The sequence below is a fragment of the Anopheles marshallii genome, chromosome X, assembly GCF_943734725.1.
Source record: "Anopheles marshallii chromosome X, idAnoMarsDA_429_01, whole genome shotgun sequence".
Classification (NCBI taxonomy): Eukaryota; Metazoa; Arthropoda; class Insecta; order Diptera; family Culicidae; genus Anopheles; species Anopheles marshallii.
This window is the reverse complement of record NC_071325.1, coordinates 15,557,292-15,583,484: the sequence shown is the minus strand read 5'-3', so window position 1 is coordinate 15,583,484 and position 26,193 is coordinate 15,557,292. Positions and strand designations below refer to the sequence as shown.

Genomic DNA, 26,193 nt, shown 5'->3' with positions numbered 1-26,193 from the left:
GCTGCATAGTGTAAATGAGGAAACATTAGGAAGTGTGCAACTTCACGCGACAAGAAGATAATTAAAACGCAAACAGAATGGAAATGGAATTTGGGATTTGAAATCCCATAAGACTCGTGACACGAAATCAAAATACATGTATTAGATGAAACAAAACGACGAAAGTGGCGCTTTTGAAACGTTCTCGATGGACAAATGTGATACTGGACCTGTGACCTGTGATACTTTCGTAGAAACCTTACAAGGGTAAACAAACACGTTTTAGTGCTAAACGACTTCGAAATAGTAAACCAAAACAACAAGGAAAATAACATATGAAAACGATCGCAAGCGAAACCGAGTGAAATAAAAACCAATTTTCCCACACACAACTTCTAAATCGTTTAAATCGTCTTTCGTCAATCGTCTAAATCTTTCACGGCCTTCGTGAAAACCGGTTTTGCGGATCGAAGTACGATTAAATTGTGCGCGCGGGTGAAGATTGATGATGAAAGTGGCAACTCATGGATCAGCATTTGGTTCGTACGTAAGATGCAGAATCAGCTAGCGCAGGGACGAGTCAGGACTAGGACAGCGAGTACATTTCTAACGGTCACCGGTGAGCCATGCGTCGTAAGACTGTATGACGGGAATAGAACATACCACATTCGCGACGTGGGATGTGGAGTTCGACGAATGTGTGCGTAATATGGAGGGTTTCATGTCGCACGCTACGAGTGAAGATTACTTTCACTCAATTACCTTCACTTCATTAACTCGAGGTAAAAACCCTAAGGCCACCCATAGGGACGTGACCTGCACTACACGTATACTACAAACCACCAGTGTGCTACGTTACAGAAACACGCGGTGCTCTTGGCGTATTGCGACACATTAGTGATACGCAACGCATCCGGTATACACGCATCTCTGATATACAAATTATTAAATGTATCCGGCTTACGCATGTCACACGACAGAATCGGGTGAGGACACTTTCGCAATTAGACACTTTCGAGTAACGTGACGCATGGCATTTGCAAATGCGACATACTTAAATTACACTGTAGAAGCTCACCATGATACTTCGCTTTACAGCACTTTTCTCGATCAAAACCAGCGGGGCGAAAGGAGTTGGTGAGTGAGCTACAACATACATATTGATTGGGTGACGAAACGCGTTACTGAAGGTGACGTTGATTGAGTCTGCATGTTGCATTGGCGATCGAACATACGACACCTGCGGTGTCATCAACTCTACGCACATTACCAGCATCGATGAAGCGGATAATCAAAAACCAGAACCAACGCTACTGTAGGATCTGCATCAGCCCTTTCGATCCCAGTCCAATCGTGCGCAGGAAGTGCATCCTGTTGGTAAGAAGCATGTACTTCCATCGTAATAAGACGAGAAGTCGTTTCATAAAGCAAGTGCCAGCTCCCATGGAAGTTGTTCCAGATGCGGCGGAAGACGTTGCGTCGTGATGTCGGCATGAAATTTGCTTTTTGTGAGGGAAAGACTGCTAATCCGTGAACAGATGCAGATACTTCAAGGGAAATATGGTTGCTGCAATTCTAATATTATTTTGTTTAACTTCAAAGTTACGTGAATCCTGTAAGTTGTTAACGCCAACTATACATGTTGATGAAGATGAACAGTACGGTCTGTAAGCGAAAATATTACTTACCTGACAGCTTATATGTCGCTGGTATAGATGCCTGGGTATTCCAGGTTGAATTTTCATACTATTATTTAATCGTGACCGTACCGTGATGAACCGTACTGATACCTGGTACCTTAAAAACGAAACGATGAGGGGGTAATTCAAAAACGCAAAGTGAGAGACGACGCAAGTTAACTTCTATAGGCTATTGACACTGTTCTGTTGACACTGCTGGCATTTAAAAATATTTACAAGTACAGTATCTGACAAAAAAAGTACAACTAGTGCAACGGCATGGAAAAATGGTTATTGCAATTGATATCAGATGTATTGTCAAGAATAATTACAAATTCAGATGAGTTCTCAGGAACCATACCAATACTAAAAAACGAAACTTTGTGTATGATTACGATAAGAGCAATGACAAAGGAAAATCAAATTGCTATATAAGAGAAAGAACAACAGACAGGGATTGGTCACCCCACAATGGTGGAAGCAGATAGACCATCAGAAGTAAGAAAACTATTTAAACTGGAAATGGACATAAGAAATAATAAAATAGGGGCTCGTAGTGAACAATAAAACTACTAAAAACACGCTACAAATAATTGAAATCGCAATTTTTAGAAAGCGAAAATAAGCCCAACATTAGAGGTTGCGCTGCATCAAATATGCCTAACGGAAAAGAGGTAAAATAAATAAGCAAACAAGTGAGCACTACCAACGAATGATAGAATTTTCGAATCTTACTCACTGCAAACAATCAAAGAAATCGCTAATAAGGTGAATTCCGCTAGTGAAATTGTCAAATTTACTCAACCTCCAAGCAGGAAGAAAGGCTGATAATTATTTTGATCATCGTGTGACCTCTTTGGGAGGACATATAAGCCAGTATAGACACTGTTGCAAAATATGAGACAAATATCGATGGAACAAACGTCAATGAATATCAATAAGGCTATTAAACATACGAAAGAGGAAAAAATCATGACGGTAGCTCCCTCAAAGCCCTATAATGTAATTTCTATAGATACAGTAAGAACATTACCCAAATCCAATAATACAAACAAATATGCAATAACATTACAATGCAACTTAACAAAATATGTAACTGTATTGACAAAATTATATATTATATATTAACAAAATTATATAATTATATATTCACAATATTATTTGCTTTAGCAGAAAACTTTATGCTTATTTTCGGAACTTTTATGGAATTTAAATCCAAGGGCCAAGAATTAGAATATAACAACGAAGTTTAGAGTAAGATTTTCAGAAGCATTACAATTTGAACAAACATTTGCAGCAGGGCTCCTGAAACAATCTGTTTTTTGGAAAAAATAACAAATGTATGAAAGAATATTTTAGAAATTATTCGAATTAACACCACGATGATTGCAAGCAATAGACAAAGTTTTATGTATCCATTTACAATAGCAAAGGACATATAGTTGCAAAATATAATCCATATGAATTAGTATTTGGCAGAAAAGCATATGTTTGTGTCGTCAAGTTATTGGCTTCGTTGATTTGAGACAAAACTTCAAGAGGTTTACTTTTCTAAGCTTACACCGTAAGCTGCACTGAATGTCGTTCAATCTATGATATGTTTATGTTTTAGAAAGAAATCTGGTGATTTTCAACCCATTATAGCAAAGGTTTTTCAAACCTGAAAAATTCCCAGAGGGTAATTCGAAAAGGCACCGCATAGAACGGATAGTTGCATACCTTCGGGGGCTGCTCTGATTCCTAGATGGATCCCCAGATCCCCAGATGGATCCGAATGCAGCGTTCGTCCAATCAAATAATGCTACATTAATATGCCCCATATTCTATGCATCCTGCCGGGCGACTGTTCCAGCAGTACTGTATCGACCAGTACAGCAAGATGAGATGCAACGCCTGAAATATATGTGTGAACCTTAAGCATAGCTTCAGGCACCGAAGCGGGCGTGGGCAAAATAGAACTTTCTGGTGCTGAACAAACCATAGATCAATCAAACCAAACCACGATTCCTTTATATATTTATTAGTTAGTCAGTTGTACTATTTTGTATAGCCCAATGAGTAAACAACAATAATTTAAGTTTAATATCAATAATTTATGTTCCAAATAACCGGGCAACTAAATTGCTAGGGAAAGTTTCTGTGTTAGAAGACTGGATCTATGGCCTTGACAATGAGATCAAATACGGAAAGACAGCTCCCTTGCGTACACTTCGGAGTTCTGATTCGTAGCCCTGTAACCGGGCCGTTGAGCTAGTCAATAGAATCAAATAAAAGTACCTCAATATTATCATCAGGCGTGCAACTGGTCAAATATAGGAGTGATTATTGTAATCTTTTACAATTCCAGGTCGTATTTTTCCGAAAATGTTGGAATTGTCCATTTTTTCATTCTTCATACATTCTTATTTCATTAATTTCATTCTCATATACTCCACAAATTTCACTTCGTCTTTCAGCAGCAGGGGAAACAATTATTATTATTATCATTTTTATTGTTCAATGGACGTATGTCAAATTTAACATGGATTACATGGATTATAAATATTACATTTTACATTTTACATTTACATTACCAATCTCAATTAAAAATTATCCTATCCTATTCGTCCACGTAAGTAACCTGTTAGTTTTAAATGCATTTGTGCTAATGTGAAAGTCATACTGTTTGCATAACTCATTAAATGTTTTGCGTTCCGGTGAGTATAAAATAAATTTCTCTAGCAAGTATGGGGCATCAATTTCATTGGCAAGAAGCTTTGCTACAAATGTTGCCTGGGTTATATGTCGTCTGTAATAAAGTTAATGTCTAACGTTGAATCACAAAACGACCAGTCAGTGTTTTGGAATATTACTGACATTTTTTAAAAGTTAGCTTTGGAAAAGTCATAAGCATTGAAAGCTTTAACGGAGAGATTCCCAGCACTATTATTCGCAGTCAATGTAGCAAACTCGCTCTTTTTAGGTCATTCTTTGAGGAGTTTAGACTTTCCCAGCCTTCTATCCCGCTCTATTGCCGCGATTAAAACAAGATTTATTGCACAACTGCTCTGCAACAACCAATAAGGATGGTGAAAAGGTCACTTAAAAGGTAAAAGGGGCACTTCCGATTTTGAAACTGCTTTTGCTTTTGAACAACAACAAAATGCAAGCAAGACTTGCTCGTTGTTCAGCGCGTAGACCAGATTTGCTCATTGAACATTTGTTCAATGTTTATTGTCTGTAGACCACCGGGTTAAACTTATTTTTGATCCCAGTTACCATCCGTTTACGAAAAGTATCTATTTCTTTTCGTCTCATCGCGACTTCGATGACAGCTGAGAATACTATCATGCGAGTCAACTTCGATAATTTCTGTGATTTGGTCCACATTTTCGATGACGGCCTATCTTTTCTAGATGCAGCTTAAACATAAAGAATGCCTCTATAAATCCAACATCTCATTGGACATCCAACATTGATGTGAAAGTTTTGAGCGTTTGGAACATTCCTTGACCATAGCACCACTTTCGAATGATTTTGGCATTCAATGTCTCGAATAAGTGTCAATGGAATAAAGCGAATGAAAATGCTAGATATTGTTGTAGTCGTGAACGGTCTTCTTAAGTGATATACTAGGTGATTGTAAATTACGAACTGACTGAGGGCTGACTATCTTGAGGCCTGCGCAGGGCTGAGCTACGGGTAAATCTAGTCAACGAAAGTCATAACTGGGTAACTTGACCTCTTGAGATTATAGTACCACTTATGATAAAGAAAAAAAAAGTCATTGGCTATTTCCTACAACCTATTTTTAACAAAGGTTTTCTTTTACAAACTATATTTTATTGATTTCATTCCAGCCATTTTCATCCACTTTCGTTTAGGTACAATGTCAATGGTATTTTAATGTCTAAACTGATTTAACTTGTTTTGTTGGCCATTGATATTTTCCTGGGTGTCATCATTTTCCACAACCTCCAGGCGTGTCTATTTTTTGTTTTGTTTTGAGAGAGCGTTATCCGTAGATTCATGTTCTGTCGCTTTTGCTCAAGCAATCGTAAAACACATTTTAAACATAATTTACTGTACCTTAAGTTACATACATTTACATACTTATACATTTACGATCGAAGTCCAAAAATATTCCTTACACGGTATTAATGAAAAGATTCTGTATAGTCCTTTGAAACTGATACGTATAATTTGTAACACTACAGCTGCACAGTTAGCTAAGTTGATTAACTGGTGGAGACTACTTTGTTTGAAATAACTAACATTGTGGACCGCGTTTTGGAGATGTTTGCATCTATAGCTGTGAATCGAATCGTGTAAATTAAAGGTTATTTGTTGTCTATTTATGCCAAAAGGATTTGGTGGATATTTTGAGATTTTATATAAGAAAACGTTAAAATGGTATGCTTTGAAAATTTTCAAATTGAAATGTAGCTAGCTGATAAATCAATACTAATAGACAATTCTCATGGTCATCGAATCCGCAAAATGTGTCACCACTGGCCTTTTAAACGCGCATTGCTTAAGCTACATCTGTAGCAGGCTTGTCATGGAGCACTTGCGCGATTTTACGGGACTCGCAATAGACATCGTGAAGGGTAGAAGGGTAGCCTGTTGCAATTACGTCACTGTATTGCTGCTTTTTGTTGTAGCTGTAACAGATAATTAGATTTCGTAGTCATTTGTCTAGCGCTTGCGTAATATTTGTTTATTGATCTCACAGTACCTTGATAGATTTGCATAGTCGAGCTCATAGATGGATCTCAGAAACAAAGGTTGATGGTAGCACCACTCACTTAACGAATCCAAGGTCGTTTAGTTGGTTTGTGTATTAACATATGTGGCTGCAAATAGATTTATCCAACGTAGGTTGTAAATGGAATCATTGTGCATATATGTGTTCAGAGTCTGAGTACTCCCAATATACAATTTAATGGTGTAATGAGAATACTTACCAAATCTCACCAAATGTACTCCATTATCACTCCAAGCACCTCTCAAAAGCTCAGTTTTAACACCTTGCTTCAAGTATTTTATTTTCGTGGCTCCATGTGTTTTCTCGATTATTGTCCAACTGTGTGTTCCACCTATCCTGTTCTGCGGCGTTGTCCACTTGTTAGAAACTCTTGCTGTGCGTTATGCACTATTATATGACTATACGACAGCAGAACTTCGTAATCTTCTGCTACATTTGTTTCGTTTAATGCTTCTCTGTATATTTGGTTTGTAATGGAAAAATAAAATCGTTTTCTTGCTGAGGGTGCGTCTGACTCGATCACAATTTTCCAAACTAGTTTTTGCAACCAACAGACAGCGTCTCTCAAAACACTGTGGAGATCGTCAATCGTGGGTGCAGAGCGATGTGCCCTTCTTCTATTATCCGCGTTCATTATTGATTTCTGACTTGTTGCAACCTTTTGTGCTCTGAGTGGCTCACACGCGTATTCGTATCAATTAGCGAAAGATTTCCTTTCAAGGGTTCACTTCTTGCACTTAGAAGGTCATGTAATAACCACAAATTGTTCGCTTTGCCGGTGAGAGCGAAACTAAATGAAGCTCCATGTTGCCCGTTGCGGTATATTCAGCCAATGCACAATGGGCAGTTGTGAACAAAAGTTGGTATAATACATTCTTTTGGTAAACAACCTAATGGAACATGTAATTGTAAATGCTTCACTTTTTCAAATAGAGCTTTGACAACTCATGTTTCTATGATGGAAATATAATAAATCCGTCTGTAAAGATTACAATTTTGTCGCAATTAATTAGAAGATTTTTGGCCCGCCAAAGGTCCATCGTGCGAGTTGAGTATCGCGACAGCGCGCAAGTGTTGTCTGGAGCATTCGCAAATGCTGCTTCATAAATTCTGCTGTAGAAACACAAGTGTTCGAATGACTCATTCCACGTGTCATTCACAGTAGCCAGGGGGCGGAATCATCCATGCAAGCAAAACGATCATCGACAGTGGTACGACGAGAGAATTGTGTTGTCTCGTTTTTACATTCTTTTCACATGCTGTAACGTGCGTCAACTCTACGAAACTCTACAATTTGTGCTTTCTCTATCCTTCTTTTCTGTGTTCTGTTATTTCGATTTTTGGTCTCCGCTGAGAATAGTTGCGTATCATGCATTTTTGTACTCTGGTGTTTGAGAGCGTAAGGGAGGAGAGTTTGTTTTATAAATCACGATGTCTCTTTCCCCTTCCCTTTTATGTGTAAAGCGATTGTGCGTTCGTTAATTTGGGTAAAATTCTGCTAGTTTGCATCTCTTTCTCTCTTGCACTGAGGTATTTTGAATCGTACAGACTGTGGTTTCGATCAGTAAAATACGCCATTATTCGTTTAATGATATTTTGCACGCAACTATTGTGGCTACGAGTTTGTTAACGATAATTTCGCAATGCAAGATACTCTATGAGTATAAATGTACATTATGATCGATGTATGTATGTTTTCCATTTTCTTCAAGTGAGATCTTCAACTCACTGTAATCCTCCGAGACACTACCGTTCGTATTTGTTAAATTTCGCGATGGCGGGATGAAAGTGTTTGGTTTGGGAGCCCAGTGTCAAAATGACCGTATTAAACATTTGCTTACCTGCTGTTTACACAAAATGCAGGCGCGAGACACAGAAACTACGCTTCCGCATCTTCCGCATTAAACGCTGGATAGTTAATTCGCAAGCTCGATACCGCGATCTGCTTCTCTTCCTAGGACTCAGCGGTTGCAGTGGTTAAATTGTTTATTCGAGAGGCCGGAAAAAACCGAAAAGATACTGTTTTCAGTTTGTATAGAAACCAATAGCCCTTATTAGACCTTAGACCTTCACTTGTTTTCTTTGTCGCGCAAAGGCGAGGTAACGTGCGCGCATTCCTCAATAAAAACGCGCACGAGTGATGTGACTGTTTGCATTGCATGCAAATTGTAAACCGGTTTTGGATTATTATTACTCTATCTTGCTCGGGCACATGGAATAGTGCTTGTAATGCGTGAGTAGAAGCAGCAGAACAATATTTTATTGTCAGATTTTACGAGCGTTTCAAGTCCGACCATCCAGTTCCATCGGAACAGGGAAGACAACAGTGCAGGATCGACGAGGAGGGTGCACAACACACACTCCTCTGCAAAGAGTACAACGCATTTCGGCGCATCGACAGTGTTCGAGGTCGAGGAGTTTTTTTGTTTTTTTTTTTTTATTAATTTTATAGAGGCTTTGGACCTTCTGGCTGACATTCGCCTCCTGAGGTCGAGCAGTGGTTTAGCGGGACTGCGCCAAAACGCTAATTCCTTTCCCTCCGGATCTAGATGACCCCGGACGGTGGTTTACAAATGCCCGTGGCAACCGTATCCACCCTCCACTCACGTGTTCGTCTGTTGAAAATTCCGACTCCGTTAGTAAGCAAAGAAAAAAACGCAACACAAGTGATGTTTGGAGCGTTGTAAGCGAGCAATTTCGCGATGGACAGGAGACTCCAGACGAAAGTTTCATTCATGTGTCGCGGTGCTGCATAGGTCAGCATCCCTCAATGATGACAGTCGTTTGTGATTGTGACTCTCCTGATGCGACTCGCTATCTATCTCGCTCTCTTTTGTTTATCCTCCCAGATGATCGATGATCGGCGACATCAAGCGAGCATTGAAAAACTGCAAACGCTCAACCAATACGGGCTAAAAATTTTGTAATCTAGGTTTGATTTTGGAGTAAATCAACGCATCATTATAATAATATTATTTCTTTTTTTCTTTAACTCCATTCGCGTTAGTAAACTTTCCATGCTCAACATAACTTTAAGTTTAACATACTGTTCCGTCTCCTACAGAACGGATTACATCCATACCGCATACTTATCCCTAGCGCATTCCCATCCCTAGCGCATTCCCATCACTAGCGTGTACCCATCCCTATCGCGTTCCCATCTTGAAGTGTCAGAATTTTACCGCCAAGCGTGGAGGGAGTAGTTATATTCCTGAACCATTAAAGAAGTGAAATATTCCAAACCAAATCAAAAGTGTTACAGTCCACTTATACCAGATTATGTTAAGCTCACCCTGACGGAGTTTGTACAAACACATACTTTACTGTATGGTCCCGACTTTACTTTACATACAAAACTGAGACGACGTCATCTTACACCCTTTTCAATATTTGTATCAAATCAATGTCCAAATACTAACATTTCTTCCTGTTGCATTCCGCTAGATTGATCGATAACATAAAGTGAACTCACTAATTTATTTATGTAAAACACAATTACAATACAACAGATTAAAACACTTTTATCCGTCCGGTCAGTCAACGCTCTCTGTTCTCCGTCCTGAGTTGTACCACGCTCTTACTACTATGGTATACTTACTACTTACTAATGGTAGCGCGTTACTGTCAATGAGAGTAACAGCGTTACAACACAGAATGGTTTCTTTATCTTTATACTTTATACTTTATACTATCTTAAGCGGTGTGTACGAGCAGGGCGTGTGGAAAAGAAGAATGACCCCGAGCTCGCTGAGCTATTTAATAGAATTGATATCCTGACGGGAGTCAAAACCAGAAGGATACGATGGTTGGGACACATGATTAAATTGCCGAACTCATGTCCCACCAGGAAGGTGATTGTCAACGACCCGTTCGACATGAGACGCAGAGAAATGAGGCGCAACGAGTTCGATGGCCTGATCAAGTAGAGTAGAACCTGTCGAGGATGGGATGCAGCCAGGGGTGGTGGAGAGCAGCGTTGGATCGAGATTGCTGAAAACGAATTGGTGACCTGGCCATGTCAGCACGACATGCTTAACTGTGAGCGGATCAAGAAGAAGAAAAAGAACAACGTTCAACATGCCAAAGCAAGGATCCATCTAAAGACCTTCAAGAAGCAGATTGAAAAAATCGGAGTGACAAGCAGGCCACGTCCGTTAAAGCGCAAGCTCGAAAGCTGTATCATAATCTACTGCGTAGCAAATCCGTATGTGTTTTCATGGACAATGAGTCGTTAAATTCGACTACAAGACGCTTCTGAGAAGTCAATATTGCACCATGCGCGAAGTCCAGGTAGTCGATGATGCCGATAAATCGATTATTACTGAAAAATTCGGTTAAATTAGTATGAGTAATGTGGTCAGAACCATTTGTGACATGAACGAAACTGCGCCCAAAAGAAGGACCAATCGAAACCAAGGGATACATCAGAAAACTCGTTAAAGTAACGGAAACAATCGAAACATTTGCGGAAGATTGGCATAAGGTGTTCAATTTAGTCTGATGAGTAGCGTTAAGGCAAAAGTGCGGTCGTTGGCATATGATTGACATAGTTGTTATTTCTTTCTATGCAATTAACTAAGAACACGATAGTGACATGATTATTAACTAAACAATACACATTTTGCCAAAAGTTGTATATTTTTCCGTATTTTTTATGGTGCTTCTACTTTCTGGAGCATCCTATAGCCAAAGAAGCGATCCGAAACTTCACCATTGTTTGGTAATTTTGTGCAGAAACGTGGATTGGAGCGTTCTCTTGCAGTCTCTCACTCTTGCTTCAAAAGATGTAATACTTTGATTCGTCACTAAATAACCTTACTTTGCACTCCAAGAAGCGTGATATATCGAAAGATTTTGTTTTTTCATAACTAATATCTATTTTTCTTTTTCGCCGGCCATCGATAGTTTAACCATTTTTGTATAATCCGTTGTCTGACTATTTATAGGTCAATGTTCATGGACATTTGGTTCTAGATTTGGTCATTCATCAACTGAAGATATGAAAGGAGTTTTTTATGATGTTAACAAATAATGAAGTCTCTCAGGTTGTTGGTATTGACTTATATCGTGTCGCTGACATATATTAGGTCAACAAACGAGATTGTATCATCCTCACGATAAGGGTTAGTTATACGTTAGTGTACATATTTGTTAGTGTACACGCATGATCAAATGTTATTAGAATTAGCGATGTTAAGCCTTATTTACACGTTATCAAGGCATTAGTATTACACGTGATGTTAATAAAATCGCTCATCGCTTTTCAAATCAAATAAAGAATACAATTAAAATATAAATAAAAAGGAAGCGTTCGTAAGAATATGATTGAAAAAAATGTGACAACATTGTAGAAATGGCTTGTAGTATGTCCTTTAAACCTTTTTCAAACTCACTCCGTATTTGGTCCCAATAAATAAGGTTTCAATCAGCACAATCTAATAAACTGGTTCAGTAGCACTTGTTTGTCCGTTAATCGTTCTTCATGCTGACCCATTTTGTTTTTGAACCAGGATTATAAATGATAGAAAAACCTTCTTTAACTAGTAATGAAAAAAAGTTCAAATTTATGAATTTTTAGTTTAGTGAACTCGTAGTTTTATGAAAACTACGAGTTGCACTTCTTTTGTCGGATACTGAATATAACCATCGCTGTTGTCCACTGACCCGACCAGAACAATACTCCGGCTTTTTTAGCTTTTGATTTGCGTTTATTTTAGAAATATATACGCTCCGTACAAATATGCTGCGCTAAAAATTCGTCCGCTTCGTTGGCCGGTCGGGATCAAAAAGGAAGCTCCTTATCAGTGACACCTCCTGAACGTCATTCTTCGGGTCCTGGCCGAAAGCGTCCGAAGTAGCGCCATCTGCGGGGAGCTAGCGCAACTTAAACTCTAGCGTTCTAGCGTTCTTAAAACGATCGCGCGGTCACAAGGTGACAGTCCACCAGCGTTTTGACGTAGTTAAAAGGAATTGCTTGGCGCGACGTTTAATACTACAACTTTTACTACTGGCCTTTCTAGCGTTGTTCCTCGCGCTGTCTTCACTATGACTCGACGGACGGCTCCGTCCCTTGATGGTATGACTCGTTCTACCCTTCCTCTCGGCCAACAGTTTCGTGGGCAGTTCTCGTCTACGATTAGGACAACGTCTCCGGGTTCGATCGGTTTGCTTGGTTCAAACCATTTTGTCCTCCGTGTTAGCGTTGGAAGATACGTCTTGATTCATGTCTTCCAATATGCGTTAGCCCTTGCCTGCACAGCCTTCCAATTATGTTGCAAGTTTGCGGGCGAGTCATCGTGCTTAACCAACGGTTTCATTCCTGCGGAAGAGCCTAACAAGAAATGATTGGGAGTTAATGGTTCTTCATCCTCACCATCAACAGGAACGTGGGTGAGCGGCCGTGAATTTAACATATTCTCGACTTCGATGAGGGTAGCCGTTAGCACTGCTTCCGTTGGATGCCTCTCCATGAGCGTACGAGCTAGCATTCGCTTGACCGATTGAATCATTCGCTCCCAGGATCCGCCAAAGTGTGGGGCTGCCGGAGGGTTGAACTTCCACGCTGGATCGGGAGGACCGAATTCGCTGAGGATCGCTGTGTTAACACGTTCTGCTGCTTCTTTTAACTCTCTATCGGCACCTACAAAATTTGTGCCCCGGTCAGAGATGATTTCGGTTGGTATTCCGCGACGCGCCATAAAGCTACGAACAGCCATTAGACAATCGCTTGTACACAAAGATCGCACCACCTCGATGTGGACGGCTCGGACCGTCAGACACGTAAACAAAACGCCCCAGCGTTTTTCCGTTCTTCTACCGTTCGTCACCAACAGCGGACCGAAGTAATCGACTCCCGTATAAGAGAAAGGTTGTGAAAAGGCAGCTAGTCTGGCAGCGGGCAGTTCGCACATTTGCGGCGTTACCGGTTGCGTGTATAGTAACATGCAAGTTCTACAATGCGAGCGAACGCGTCTACACACCGATCGAAGCGCTGGTATATCGTATCGTTGCCTCAGCTCGTTTACTACCGTTTCCTGGCAACCGTGTTTGTATTTACGATGGATATCATCTACTATCAACTCTGTCACATAGTGCTGCCTGGGTAGAATGATAGGACGCTTCGTCGACGCATCCACAAAACGGCAACGATCGATCCGTCCACATAGCCTCAGCAGGCCCTCCTCGTCCATGTAAGGGTTTCGTTTAAATAGGGAGCTGTTTCGGGGTATCAGACCCTTCCATGACGTCACAGTAGGATTATCCCTATGTTTTTTCAATAGTGCGTACTCATCGGGAAACACGTTTCTCTGTACGTCTCGCACGATCACCTTTTCGGCCGCTTGTACTTCTTGGTGAGTGAGTGAACCTATCGCAAGAGGATTAGCGTTGGTAACAATGTTTACATACCGGCACACATAGGCGACTGTCCGCACGAGACGCGTCCAACGTGAAAATCTCTCGTAGGCGATGAACTCCTGACGCACTGTTTGAGTTCCAACTAGCTTCGGTAGCTTTTTCTTCCGCATCTCTTCGCGGGTCTCCGATGGCATCCGTTGCGGGATGTCCCATTCTGCTTCAGGTAGGTGCAGGAACTCAGGCCCATGGAACCACCGCTTCGATGCTAGATGATTCTTCAGGTTGGTCCACTTGGTCGCTTCGTCGGCTACATTCATTGTGGTTGGGACCCATCGCCATTCGTCCTTGGAAGTCGTCTCCAGCACTTCAGCAATCCTGTGTGCGACGAAAATCGAATACTTGCGATGGTCCGCGTTTATCCAGTCAATCACATCGGTCGAGTCCGTCCAGAAACGATAACGTTGGATCGTCTGTCGATGAGCATTTGCTATAGCTGTAGCTAACCTGCATCCCATGACAGCGGCCTGTAATTCTAATTTAGGTACCGATAAGTATTTCAGGGGTGCGACTCTAGCTTTCGCTCCAACCAGGACCACTTCTATTTTTCCTTTATACTCAAAGCGGAAATATGCAACCGCCGCGTATCCATCGGAACCCGCATCAACGAACACGTGAAGTTGAAGAGACGACTCATGTAGTGGCACCTGTCGATAACACCGAGGTATTACGATGTTCTCGAGCTCCGGCAGTCTTTCCATCCACGATTCCCATTTAAACCGAATTTCGTTTGGGACTTCGTCGTCCCAGCCGAGCTGACAGCGCCATACTTCCTGAAGAAGAACTTTCAAATAAAATAACACACTAGCAATCAGGCCTAGAGGGTCGTATATCGACATTAACGTTTTTAGCATTTGTCGCTTGGATAACGGTTTATCTCTGCGTGCTAATTCAAGGTGTCTTACGCGGGATAGCTTGAAACTAAAACTGTCTGCTGTGGTGTCCCACCACATTCCCAGCACCTTTTCGGGTTTTAGGCACGATTCAAAATCCATCTCCTTTCCACCTTCCCGATTGCCTTTTACTGCTATAACAACTTGGTTGCTGTTGGAAAGCCAATTATGCAGGGAAAAACCGGCATTTGAATGAATGTGGCTCACCTGATGCGCAAGTTCGGTTGCTTCTGATTCCGTTTCCACACTCGTTAGCAGGTCGTCCACGTAGTGTTCCTCCGTAACGCATTGTACTGCTCGAGGATATTGCGAGCGATACTGCTCGGCATTCTCGTTCTTTACGTATTGTGCTGTACATGGAGAGCACGCTGCACCGAATGTCATTCTTAACATGACATATTCCTGCGGTTCCACGTTGGTGTTTCCCCATCGCCACAAAAAACGCTGGCTATGTATGTCATCGCCGTCGATTTGCACCTGATGGTACATTTCCCTAATGTCAGCTGCCACGCCGATTTTGTATTCACGAAAGCGAAACAGCACAGCTTGCAGTGGGGTCAGCAGATCTGGTCCGGTCAGCAACTTCTTGTTAAGTGAGACACCCCTCACCTCAGCAGCAGCATCCCAGACCAATCGGATTTTCTTCGGCTTGTTTGGATTAGTGACGGGAAACACAGGCAAATACCACTTCTTCGGATAAAACGTCTTAAGTTCTTCATCCGTTACTTGTCGCACGTAACCCTTCGTTACGTAGTCCTTGATAATTCTATTAATTTCCTCAGCTAGATGCTTATCCTCAATCATTTTTCTTTCAAGGCACTTTAGTCGAGACAGTGCCATGTGGCGATTTTCCGGCATGAATACGTTATCGGCTCGCCAGAGCAAACCTGTCGTGTACCGCCCATCGATATGTCGAGTGCTGGTTTTAAGTAACGCCATTGCCCGTTGATCCTCCTTTGAGAGTAATGGCGGTTTTGCAGGACCATAACCTTCAACCTCAAAATACGCTGCCATCATACGATCTGCCTTTGATGTGACTCCTTGGCAATCACAGATGTGGTAGCTTGACTCAGGCTGCACTATATTCGCTTCGTTATCACGATCTGTGCACATACCGAAAATGAGCCATCCCAGTCGCGTCTTCGTTGCGGTCGGTTGTCCTGACTTTCCTTCTATCGTCTTCAAAGGGCGCGTTAACCTGTAATGGTCAATACCAATTAGCATTCGAGGTGAAACATCTTTGTATGATGGTGCCGGAATCGCCTTCAGGTGTTCAAACTTTTGCTTGAGCTCGTCCGTGTTCACTGATTGGCTAGGCAGTGATAGCTTGCCGACTGTACGCACGTTGGCCATCGGGTAGACAGACGCACTTGCTTGAATACCGGATACCTTCACCGTCACTCTTTCCGATTCACGTTCATCTCGTCGCTGTCCGGCACTGTATTGTAAGCACATTGGATCGGGAACGCCGTGAACTCCCATTTGTCGGGCCAGCCCCTGCTCCATCAGCGTCACCGTCGACCCTTCGTCCAGCAGCGCGTAAGTGTAGATCGGACCCTTCTCTCCATGTAGCTTTACCGGAACGTATCGTAACAGCGTGTGGTCCGTTCCCGTTCCATGATGGTTCACTTCGGCTTTCCGCTCCTCACCGGTAACGCGATGCAATTTACGGTGATGCTTTGCAACACATCCTTGCAATCCACATTCGTCGTGTACGTGGCAAGAGCCGTAATGCTTGCCTAAACACCTTTTGCATAGTTTTAGACTACGTACCTTGTCCCACCTAGCTGAAACACTCAGTTTATTGAACGCCGTACACTCTCCAATCGTGTTACACGAGTCACTGTCGCAAATCATGCATGCACGAGGTTTACTGTTCTGGACCACGTGGCTCTCCACGTGTTGCGCGTGAACCTGTCGCGTGGACGCTTTCTTCTTCGGCTGAGGGGGAGTGACCGCCATTGCTCCATCAGTTGCCTTTTGAACCCAGGCGCTGAACTCTGTAAGCGTGATGCGCTTTAACTCCAAACTATGCATGCCCCAGCTCCAGCGAAGATAAGCCGGCATTCGGTCCACCAGCTCTTGCAACAACGACGCGTCGTAAAGCCGTTCAGCGTTCCCGCTTGACTTAACCGTCGCGCAGATTTCTGCTACCAACTCACCGAATTCAATAAAGCTATCAAGTTTCTCAGTTTTTATCGGTGGCGCCTCACGAATCTGTTCAAGTAAGGTGTTAACGAGCACGTCCGCTCGTCCATAAGCCTTTTCCAGCGCGTCAATTATTTCATCCAGGTGGTCCGTGTGGCGGAGACGGCTTTGCACCATGCGTAAAGCCTTTCCGCGCAGGGCCGATTGCAGCCGAAGGATGTTTTCGTCTTCGCTGAAGCCAAACGTTCGGGTAGACCTTCTGAAAGTAGATAAGAATAACGGCCATCCCTCGGGGTCTCCACTGAACGTAGGAAGTTCGGATTTTACAGCTTGGCGGGCTGCTATTTGGCTCTGGCTCAGTTCACAATCGTCGGTCACTGAAATCCGTTTCGCCGTTGAGCTTGGAAGCGGTTCCCCTAACGAAAACGAGGTTCGCTCACGGCCGTTACGAAGCCGAGCTAGTTCCGCATCCTTTTCCCGCAGCAGTCTAACCGCACTTTCCGTAGTTGCTTTGAGAGTCTCCATGTCCTGCCTCAGGCGCGTCAATTCGTCCTCCGTCGCATCGTTAGCCACTTTGCACTTCGCGTCACAACCTGGACACCACCATGCCCTCGTTTCCGCCATTTTGTCCACATTCACGCACTTGTAGTGAAACCACTTATCGCAAAAGTCGCACTGTATTGCTGGTTCATCGTTAGACTTTGCGCACGTCGCGCAGGTAACATTTAAAACCGTTTCACTAACTTGTTCCATTACGCACTACGTTTCGGGTACTTTGTGTAAGTGTATGCTTGTGTGTGTAGCTCTTACCAAGTTCAAGTCCTTTGTTCGTCACCACGTGGTTTCACGATGCGATGTCAGCACGAGATAATTAACGAGGAAAGTTTTAATAATCAGTTACGAATTTTTAGAATGTTGTCCACTGACCCGACCAGAACAATACTCCGGCTTTTTTAGCTTTTGATTTGCGTTTATTTTAGAAATATATACGCTCCGTACAAATATGCTGCGCTAAAAATTCGTCCGCTTCGTTGGCCGGTCGGGATCAAAAAGGAAGCTCCTTATCAGTGACACCTCCTGAACGTCATTCTTCGGGTCCTGGCCGAAAGCGTCCGAAGTAGCGCCATCTGCGGGGAGCTAGCGCAACTTAAACTCTAGCGTTCTAGCGTTCTTAAAACGATCGCGCGGTCACAAGGTGACAATCGCCTTCTCTGCTTATTCCATTTTGCGATACCACGGCCTAGCTACGGCCAAAACGATCCATTTTGCGAGTGAAACAATAATTTAACAGCTATGCTCTCTTTACTCTTTTCATAACGATAGTTGCCCACCGTACAACTACTCATTTTTACTTTTTAATATTAGATTATAAGACTATAATTGCTAAGCCTAATGGGTGGGCAAATATTTCTTGAATAAAGGAGTAAACGAACGATTAAACTTGTTTAAAATAATGAATGTTGTGGACTGCATCTGCATTTGATGGAAGTTTTGAGTTACTGTGCAAGGAGGAGTTCAAATGCTTTGATTAGACAAATTACAAAATGAATTGTGACCAGCTGAGACATCAGTCCTGACTATCAACTTAAATTGAAAGCTTTTCCCTATCTACCGCAATAAGGCATGTCGATTTCTTTCGGCATTAGATCGCAGTAACATTTTCGATGATCATCAAAGCTGGCAAGTTGTAGCTTGTAGACTTGTGGTTGGAAGTTTTGAAACTCGCATTGCTATTGGCTATATCTACAGCAGATTTGCCATGGAGCACTTGCGCAATTCATCGTCTGCTAGCGTGAATTTACGGGTCGCATAGGCATAGTGAAGGGTAGCCTGTTGCGCTTACGTCGCTGTGTTGCTGCGTTTTATTGTAGCTGTAAAAGATAATTAAATGTCTTATTCATGTGTTTAGCACTTGCGTTATAGGATTTGTTTATTGAACTCACATCACCTTGACACATTTGAATAATCGAGCTCATGGACGGATATCAGACACAAAGGTTAATACGGTAACCCCTCACGTTGATTGAATCCTGAGTCGCTTCGTAGGTTTATATAATAGGATATTTCCAGCTGCAAACAGATTCATTCATTGTAGTTTGTAGGTCGACAAATTGTTAAGTACACTACAATAACAATTTAATGGTCTAATGAGAACACTCACCAAATTCCACTAAATACCGACAGCTATGTCCACTTTTCCGTCCAAAACCTTCAAAAATAACTGTTTTTATCGAATTGTTTTAAGATTTTTTTGTTTTCAGGACTCCGTGTCACGAATTGTTTCAGATTTCAAATCTTCCATCTCCATTCTGTTCCTAACGCTTGCGATTTAATTATCCCCTTATCACGTCGAAGTTCTACGTATACTTTCCTCAGTTGCACAACATAGTATTATGTGGGCACAATTTAGCAACCTTCGGAAATCAATTGTCCGATTTGTTTCATGATTGGCTCTACGAATCAAATCACTTGCATTGTAAATAAAAAAATCTTTTCTTTCTGAAGGTAATTCAGATTCGTTCACAATTATCCAAATCATCACTACCACCAAATGGATAGCTTTTTTCAATGTATGGTTCAGATCTGCATTCAGGTTAGCATTGTTCGATGCCTTTCTCCTTCTGTTATTCGCGTTCATTGTTCAGAACTTCAAACTCTTTCACTTCAAAAAGGGTTAACTTTTACTTGCACTCAGCAGATATTGCTTGCTGTTCTATGTAACTGATCGTTGTGGTGGTGCGTTCGCCAACTCGGTTCACTCACGCTCAGTAAATAATTACGGCTGTTCGCTTTGTCGATGAAACAGGAACTAAACAAAGCTTCATACCGCTCGATGCGGTCTACGCTGCCAATGCACAGTGTCGAGATATAATTTTATTTTTGGTAAATAATATAACAAAATATAAAAATTCCTCGATACATGATACACGATGATTTCTTCTGAATAAAAAACATTACCAGTTGACAATGGTAAAATAGTAATTCTAATTATTTTATCGAAAGATACAGATTCAAAAACAAATAATTTGTATCTAATAAACGATGTCGAAAAACGGTAACTTTTGCTATCTTTTAAAAAATAAATTAACTTATATGTTGTATATATACTTTGACCATTTAACAGCATACCTATTACAAACTTTTTTCGGAACGTCATCGAAAAGCCAAATAAGCAAAATATGTTCGAAGAAGATGTTAAAACATCGAGCTATGGTCAATATTGAGCAACTGTCGAATTTTGCGTTTGAATTTAATGACAGTAAATTATCTGCTTATATGTTTGAAAATATAACTATATTTATATGACACAAACAAAAACAATGAATCTTTCGAATTTATTTTGGTTTAAATGGATTTTAACACAATATCAAAGTTTAGGTTTTTGCCACGACATACGCCCATCGTGCGAACAAAGTCGAGTGCAAAGCACGTAGTGTTGGAAACGTTGCGATTGCTGATTCATTTGTTGAAATTCGCTGAAAAATAACGCAAGTGTTCGAAGGACGGATACCTCAGTTGACGGGAAACTCAGAGATGGAGGTTTTGTACATGTGTCGCGTAACTGCATGCGTAGGTCAGCATCCCTCAATGATGACAGTCGTTTGTGATTGACTCTCCCAGATGCAACTCGCTGTCTCTCTCGCTCTCTTCTGTTTATTCTCCCAGATGATCGATGATCGACGACATCAAGCGAGCATTGAAAAGTTACAAACATTCAACCAATGTTCTAAAATCCGGACCTAAAATTTTGTACTCTAGGTTTGATTTACTTCAAACAATGCATCATTATAAACATGGTCACAATGGGAGCGCTGACGAAATAATTTTTAAAAGAAGATCTGGATTTTCTTAAACTCCATTCGCGTTAGTAAACTTCCATGCTCAACATAACCTTTTGACTACACATAGTCTACTATCATGTGACAAAACTGAGACGACGTCATCTAACACTCTTTTCAATATTTGCATCAAATCAATGTCCTATTCCTTGTTGCTTTCCGCTGTCTGATAAGAGAAATGGCAGACATGACCAAGTAGATCTTCACGCCTATAAGAAGAAGGCAAGAAAAAGAAAGAAGAAGAGAGATCGTTGCCTCGTGGCACAGTCTATCAGCCCATCGTGCGAGTTGAGGATTGCGAAAGCGCCGCAACTTTTGTCTGAAGCTTCGTAAATGCTGTAAATGGGGTAGATCACGGGATAAGCTAGTTTTTTGTATGCGTTTTGACGTTTCCAGGCTTATAAGCTTACAGCTTCCCATACAAACTCCCAAGCCAAATAAGCCTGGGAATCGATGGTTAGATTGTTTTGCTTATGAAAGTGCTCGACAGCTGCTCGACAAATATCAAAACAAAGCATTTTTCTAGCAGGTTTAAAGTAGGTTAGGCCATATTTCCCATAAGCTTAGGATGTTAAAAAAGGAAAAAAAAAAATACATAAATACGCATAATTAATAAGGTTTTTTTTTTAATTTCTAGTGTTCTGGAGTTTAACAATAATTATTTTTATAAAAAAATCAGTTAAAAAAAAACAGATGAACATACCGTTTGTTGTTGCGTTGTGATGCGCAAGCTCATTTAATTTAGCTCACCCTCGTAGCTTCTATCCTTTTAAAAAATATGGTGATGTATTACTTTCTACTTCATGGAACTGTTTCGTGCATTTATACATTTTTACCGTTTGATGTCAAACTTCAACAACACGGAACCCAAACTAAGCGACCTAGTAACTAACATTTTGTAGTCCTTTACTTTAATTAAACCCGTTGCGGTTAACCGTTGTACATGGAATTTTATATAAAAGATCTTGGCATTCTGTTAGATTCGAGATTCACCGACTGCTTTAAAATTAAGCATGTGCTGTTAAGAATAAACAGAGATCTTAATTACCTGCAACATTTGGAATGTCAGTTTTGAAAAATGGGATGCTTGAGAGTGCTATACAATTTCTTTGGCTGAAGTATGGTTCTTTGATTAGTGTCCTTCCTTAATACGGCTATAGCACGAGGGGAATGATTCGAAGAAGTTTTCACACGACAGCGCAAGGTGTATGGAAATACATGTTCAACGAAACCTCCGTACTCTAAGCGTTGCCAGTTAGTTCGTTATAGCTCTTCTCTTCAAAGCCATGAACGTCCGTTCCTTATACTTCTCGATCTCTGGCTTACTCATGGTACAGCAATCATCGCTCGTAATGAGAACGTCATAACCATACTGACGGGAAGCCAGCAAATAATTCGTTCAGCTCTTATCAATCTATCAGCATTATAGGCTGCTTCGATGGTCAATCACTGTTTAAAAAAGTTTTTTTAGTGCCGCACCATGACCGTCATGATCTGGATTATATTCTTCGAGTCCGGCCGTATCAGTGTCTTCCACTTGCTATGTTCTTCATCGTTGATACAGTAAAATGCTTCGGATATATTCGCAACGTCGTTCTAAGGATCATGCTTCAAACTCGAACGTTTGTCAGTTAACACACTAAACACTCGAAAATGCGACATGCATGTGATTTCTCCTTTTATTTATACACCAGATTTAGCTACATACGGATCGCATACCAACTACACCGCCTACTTTGAACACAACTTTACTATAGAACGTTGCGTTCGCTTGCTATGTTTTACACGTTCAGCACCGCATCACTCGATTAAAGGTGATGCCAATGGTTAACGCCTGTATCACCGCCATCGCTATACAAATTGTAGTTAGTAGTATCGTAACGCCGTAACGTTTCCATGGTAACATCGTTTTTCGGTACACTCTTCGATCATTTTCTGTGTGGTGCATTCACCATTTCACATTATTGCTGCAAAACTTACCCTTTCAATGCCTGCTACGTGATTCCAGCGCTAACAATGCAGTTTTCGATGAGTACTGTTGTTTTATCATTGGAAGTTATTTTGTATGTATCCAAACTTTTTACCGCGCGCGATTCGAGAGTGTTTTTAACTGTTTTTCTTGGGTATCAGTTGCCACGCGGTCCTCAACAGTTTTCAACCGGTATTTTAAAGAGATTTTCAAAATTAATTTCCTTTCACTCGGTGATATAGTGAAAACGATACCAAATACAGAAACAATGACCTATGACGGCAAAAATTTCAAAGTCGAAAAACAAATAAATTTTAATTACAATAGTTTCAACGTACCGGACATAAAATATTGTTTTGCTTACCGTTATCCATTCCTCAGCACTTTTTAATGGACGCCCATGCTGGTTCAATTCAACAGCAAGCTGTTGCCAGAATGCTTTTTGGTTACCCTTAACAAAGCCCTTGGCAATATCTGGCCGCTGTTCCATTAAATCAACCAGTTTACTGAACTGCGCTTTATTCGTTATTGGTCTAGGATTCCTAGAGTAAAGAATGTATCAATTATCGAAAATTTCAAATCTATGCTTAACACGTTAGTTGCCGGGTATTTTCTTCAAAGTCAGTTATTTGATTTACATATAACTTATATACTTTTGGCTATCAAACATAATAGCCATGGTTACCAACGTGTTTAACAATACATTAACAACCTAATTGCTTTTACTTACATGTTGTCGCTAGGATCACAAAAAGGATGTTTCTTTAAACACAGTATTTAAACGAATGAGAACGAGAGAGCGAATGAGATATAATCCTTTGATTTTTTTTAACATGTGGCGTGACGGGTGCCGGGTTAGTTGTCAGCATCGGATTGAATTCTTGAGTTCTTCGCTCGACTCAACAATTGATAATTTTTTAAGTTGAATGTTTTTTTTTTTAATGTTGAAATAAAGGAACTACATCCTTTATAAATCAGATAACATTGTTTTTGACTCACGATACGTGAGGAAATTTCTTAGCATGTATTTACGTATTCCCATAAGTATGAGTATAAAAAACGGTTTGAACATGCTTGAACCAATCTTTTGAAAGACATGTAAATACCGAGTAGGATTAATATGCTCATAAAGGTTTTTGAACCGGCTTTTCTTGTTGAGACGGCTCAATTGACTGAGATATAAATAAGGTTAATTATTATAAGTATCTATGTACATAAAAAATGTAGATACAAATTTAAACTAAAATAAAAAAATTAATATCCTGAAATTCTCGGTACAGAATACCTAATGTCATTCTTTATGTCAAAAATCTATGTCCATATGTGATTGATGCAACCCGTTACCGATTCGCCGCTCGAAATCTGCTCGATTATTTGACACATACCGGCTTAAGCTTAAGCTTTCTAACTTTTGGGATGATCTACCTCAATACTAGAACAATGACAAGCTCTGCTGAAAACAACGCAAGTGGTCGAATGAGGGACCACGTGTCACCGGGTGCATGCAAAACGATCAACGGTATTGGCATGAGGAGAGAAACGCAATAAGAATATGGTACGTCTTCTCCACAATTGTTCGATTGTCTTCTCCACTGATCGCTCAAATAGATGACTCTCGCTCGGCTAGATTCTCTGGTTAGCTGTTATTCGTTTCGTTCCGTTTCCGTACGTGTTTATGACGTTTGATGGACAATTAAATGCAGTTTATTTTTATATTAGCTTTATATCATCATGTGGTATAATAAATGTGAAGCTGCCCTACAGCGTTACTGCTGGTATAACCTGTCAAGATCAGGAGCGTTGTTGACGACAGCACCGCATGATTGGGTCAACACGGCCTGGTAACTGATCGACGGAAACAAAATGCAAGCAAGTCAATTTTAACAAATAAATGATAGCATGCAGGATAAAAATGCTGACTGCGATTGATCAGCATTAAGCTATAAGAAATATTGAAATAGTAGAAAAATGCTGACCGGGATTCAATCATCTTCAAGTTGTAAGCAATATTAAAATGCTGACCGCGATCGATCAGTATAAAACTAGTATATAAGCTGGAATAAATCTTAAATAAAGCGACTTTCAAACCAGAACTCACCAAAGAACTAGCGTTTGATTATTCTCGCCAAGTCGCACGGTAAATCCTACTGTCTTGGCTCTTTCCCAACGAGTTTAGATTCGTTGCGGAAACTTTAAGCGTTATAGTGGCAGCTAAAGCTAACAACGGAAGCGGCAGTTGACACGTACTCTCTTCTAGATTCATACGCCGGCTAGGCAGGACGTTTCATGGGGTAATTATTAAAGTTAGATTAGTTAGGTAAGTTAGGTTAGTATAGCTTAAAATTCTTACAAATGTTATAAAAATTAATAAATTTTAATACAAAAATATATATACATCAGATATCCCTGCAATGCTTAACTGCGAACAATATTTATATGCAGACGATTTTGCTATCTAATCATCATCCAAATTTCCCAAAACCTTAAACAGATCACTAAATAACGCTTTGAAATCATATAGCAGAGATTGTAGGAAGTGGAAGTTGAAAATAAATGGTGTCAAATCAAAGGCTATATTTTTCACGAGTTACACATCAACACGCAGATTACCACAACAAAATTTGAATATAGAGTTATGGGTATGGAACCACAGCTGTTCATTAAAAACCGAAAAACGTGTTTGTCGTTTGGGCGCTGATGCCGATCTGACATCTGACTGATCTGTTGATTGGATGCAGATGTAAAGCTGTCGGTGATAGTGGTGATAGTATCGGTATCTAATAACCATCTATGAAGTTCACGTCTTTATCTTCTATTACACGAATTTCTTTGTAGCGCTCTTGGTGTTTTAATTTGCTTCTTTTTCACAAAAACATGGTTTCTTCTTCTGAAAGGCTAGGTTCTTCTCTTGTTTCATTCAACTTGATAATGCTTTATTTTTTTTTTCTTGCATTTTGTGATGGACGTCTGAATACATTTTCTCCTTCAGTTGTATGCGCTCGTCGAGATATGATGGTATCGGTTGATCACTTCTAAGACCGCGAAACAATTCATTTGGCGAGAGTTTTGTTTCAGAATGGATGGAATCGTTATACGTAGCGATCGCCAAATTCATTTTCGTTAATTCTGTTAGGTCTTTTGTGCTTTCCTTCTGAAACAAAATGTTGTGTATTTCTCGAACTGTTCGATGAACGATTTCAACCGTGCCGTTAGACGATGATTGGGCTACACTGGTGTAATGGAATTTGATCATATTGTCGTTCAAAAACGATTGAACAGCGATTGATTTGAAGCTACACTCCTGGTCCATTACTAACAGTAAAGGTTTTCCTATCTTAGCGATAAATGTGGATATTCCTTTCAGGATATGCACAGTATTCCGTGTTCTTATAGGGACCGCCAGAGCTAATCTTGAGAATCTGTCACAAAATGTGAGATAATATTTATTCTTCATGATAAATATGTCTGTATGAACAGTTTCGAATGGCCTTTTGGGTGTTTCTGTTAGTTTGAATTTGATCTTATA

General features: G+C 40.6%; 1 protein-coding gene across 1 annotated transcript; it reads right to left on the bottom strand.

Moving 5' to 3' along the window:
• Nucleotides 1-12,626: 12,626 nt before the first annotated feature.
• On the bottom strand, nt 12,627-17,612 carry LOC128710623 (uncharacterized). Its single transcript, XM_053805579.1, has 2 exons — nt 14,919-17,612; nt 12,627-14,465 (listed from the first exon to the last, which is right to left on the bottom strand). The coding sequence occupies exons 1-2, from the start codon at nt 17,610-17,612 to the stop codon at nt 12,627-12,629; spliced, it is 4,533 nt and encodes a 1,510-aa protein (XP_053661554.1).
• Nucleotides 17,613-26,193: the final 8,581 nt, after the last annotated feature.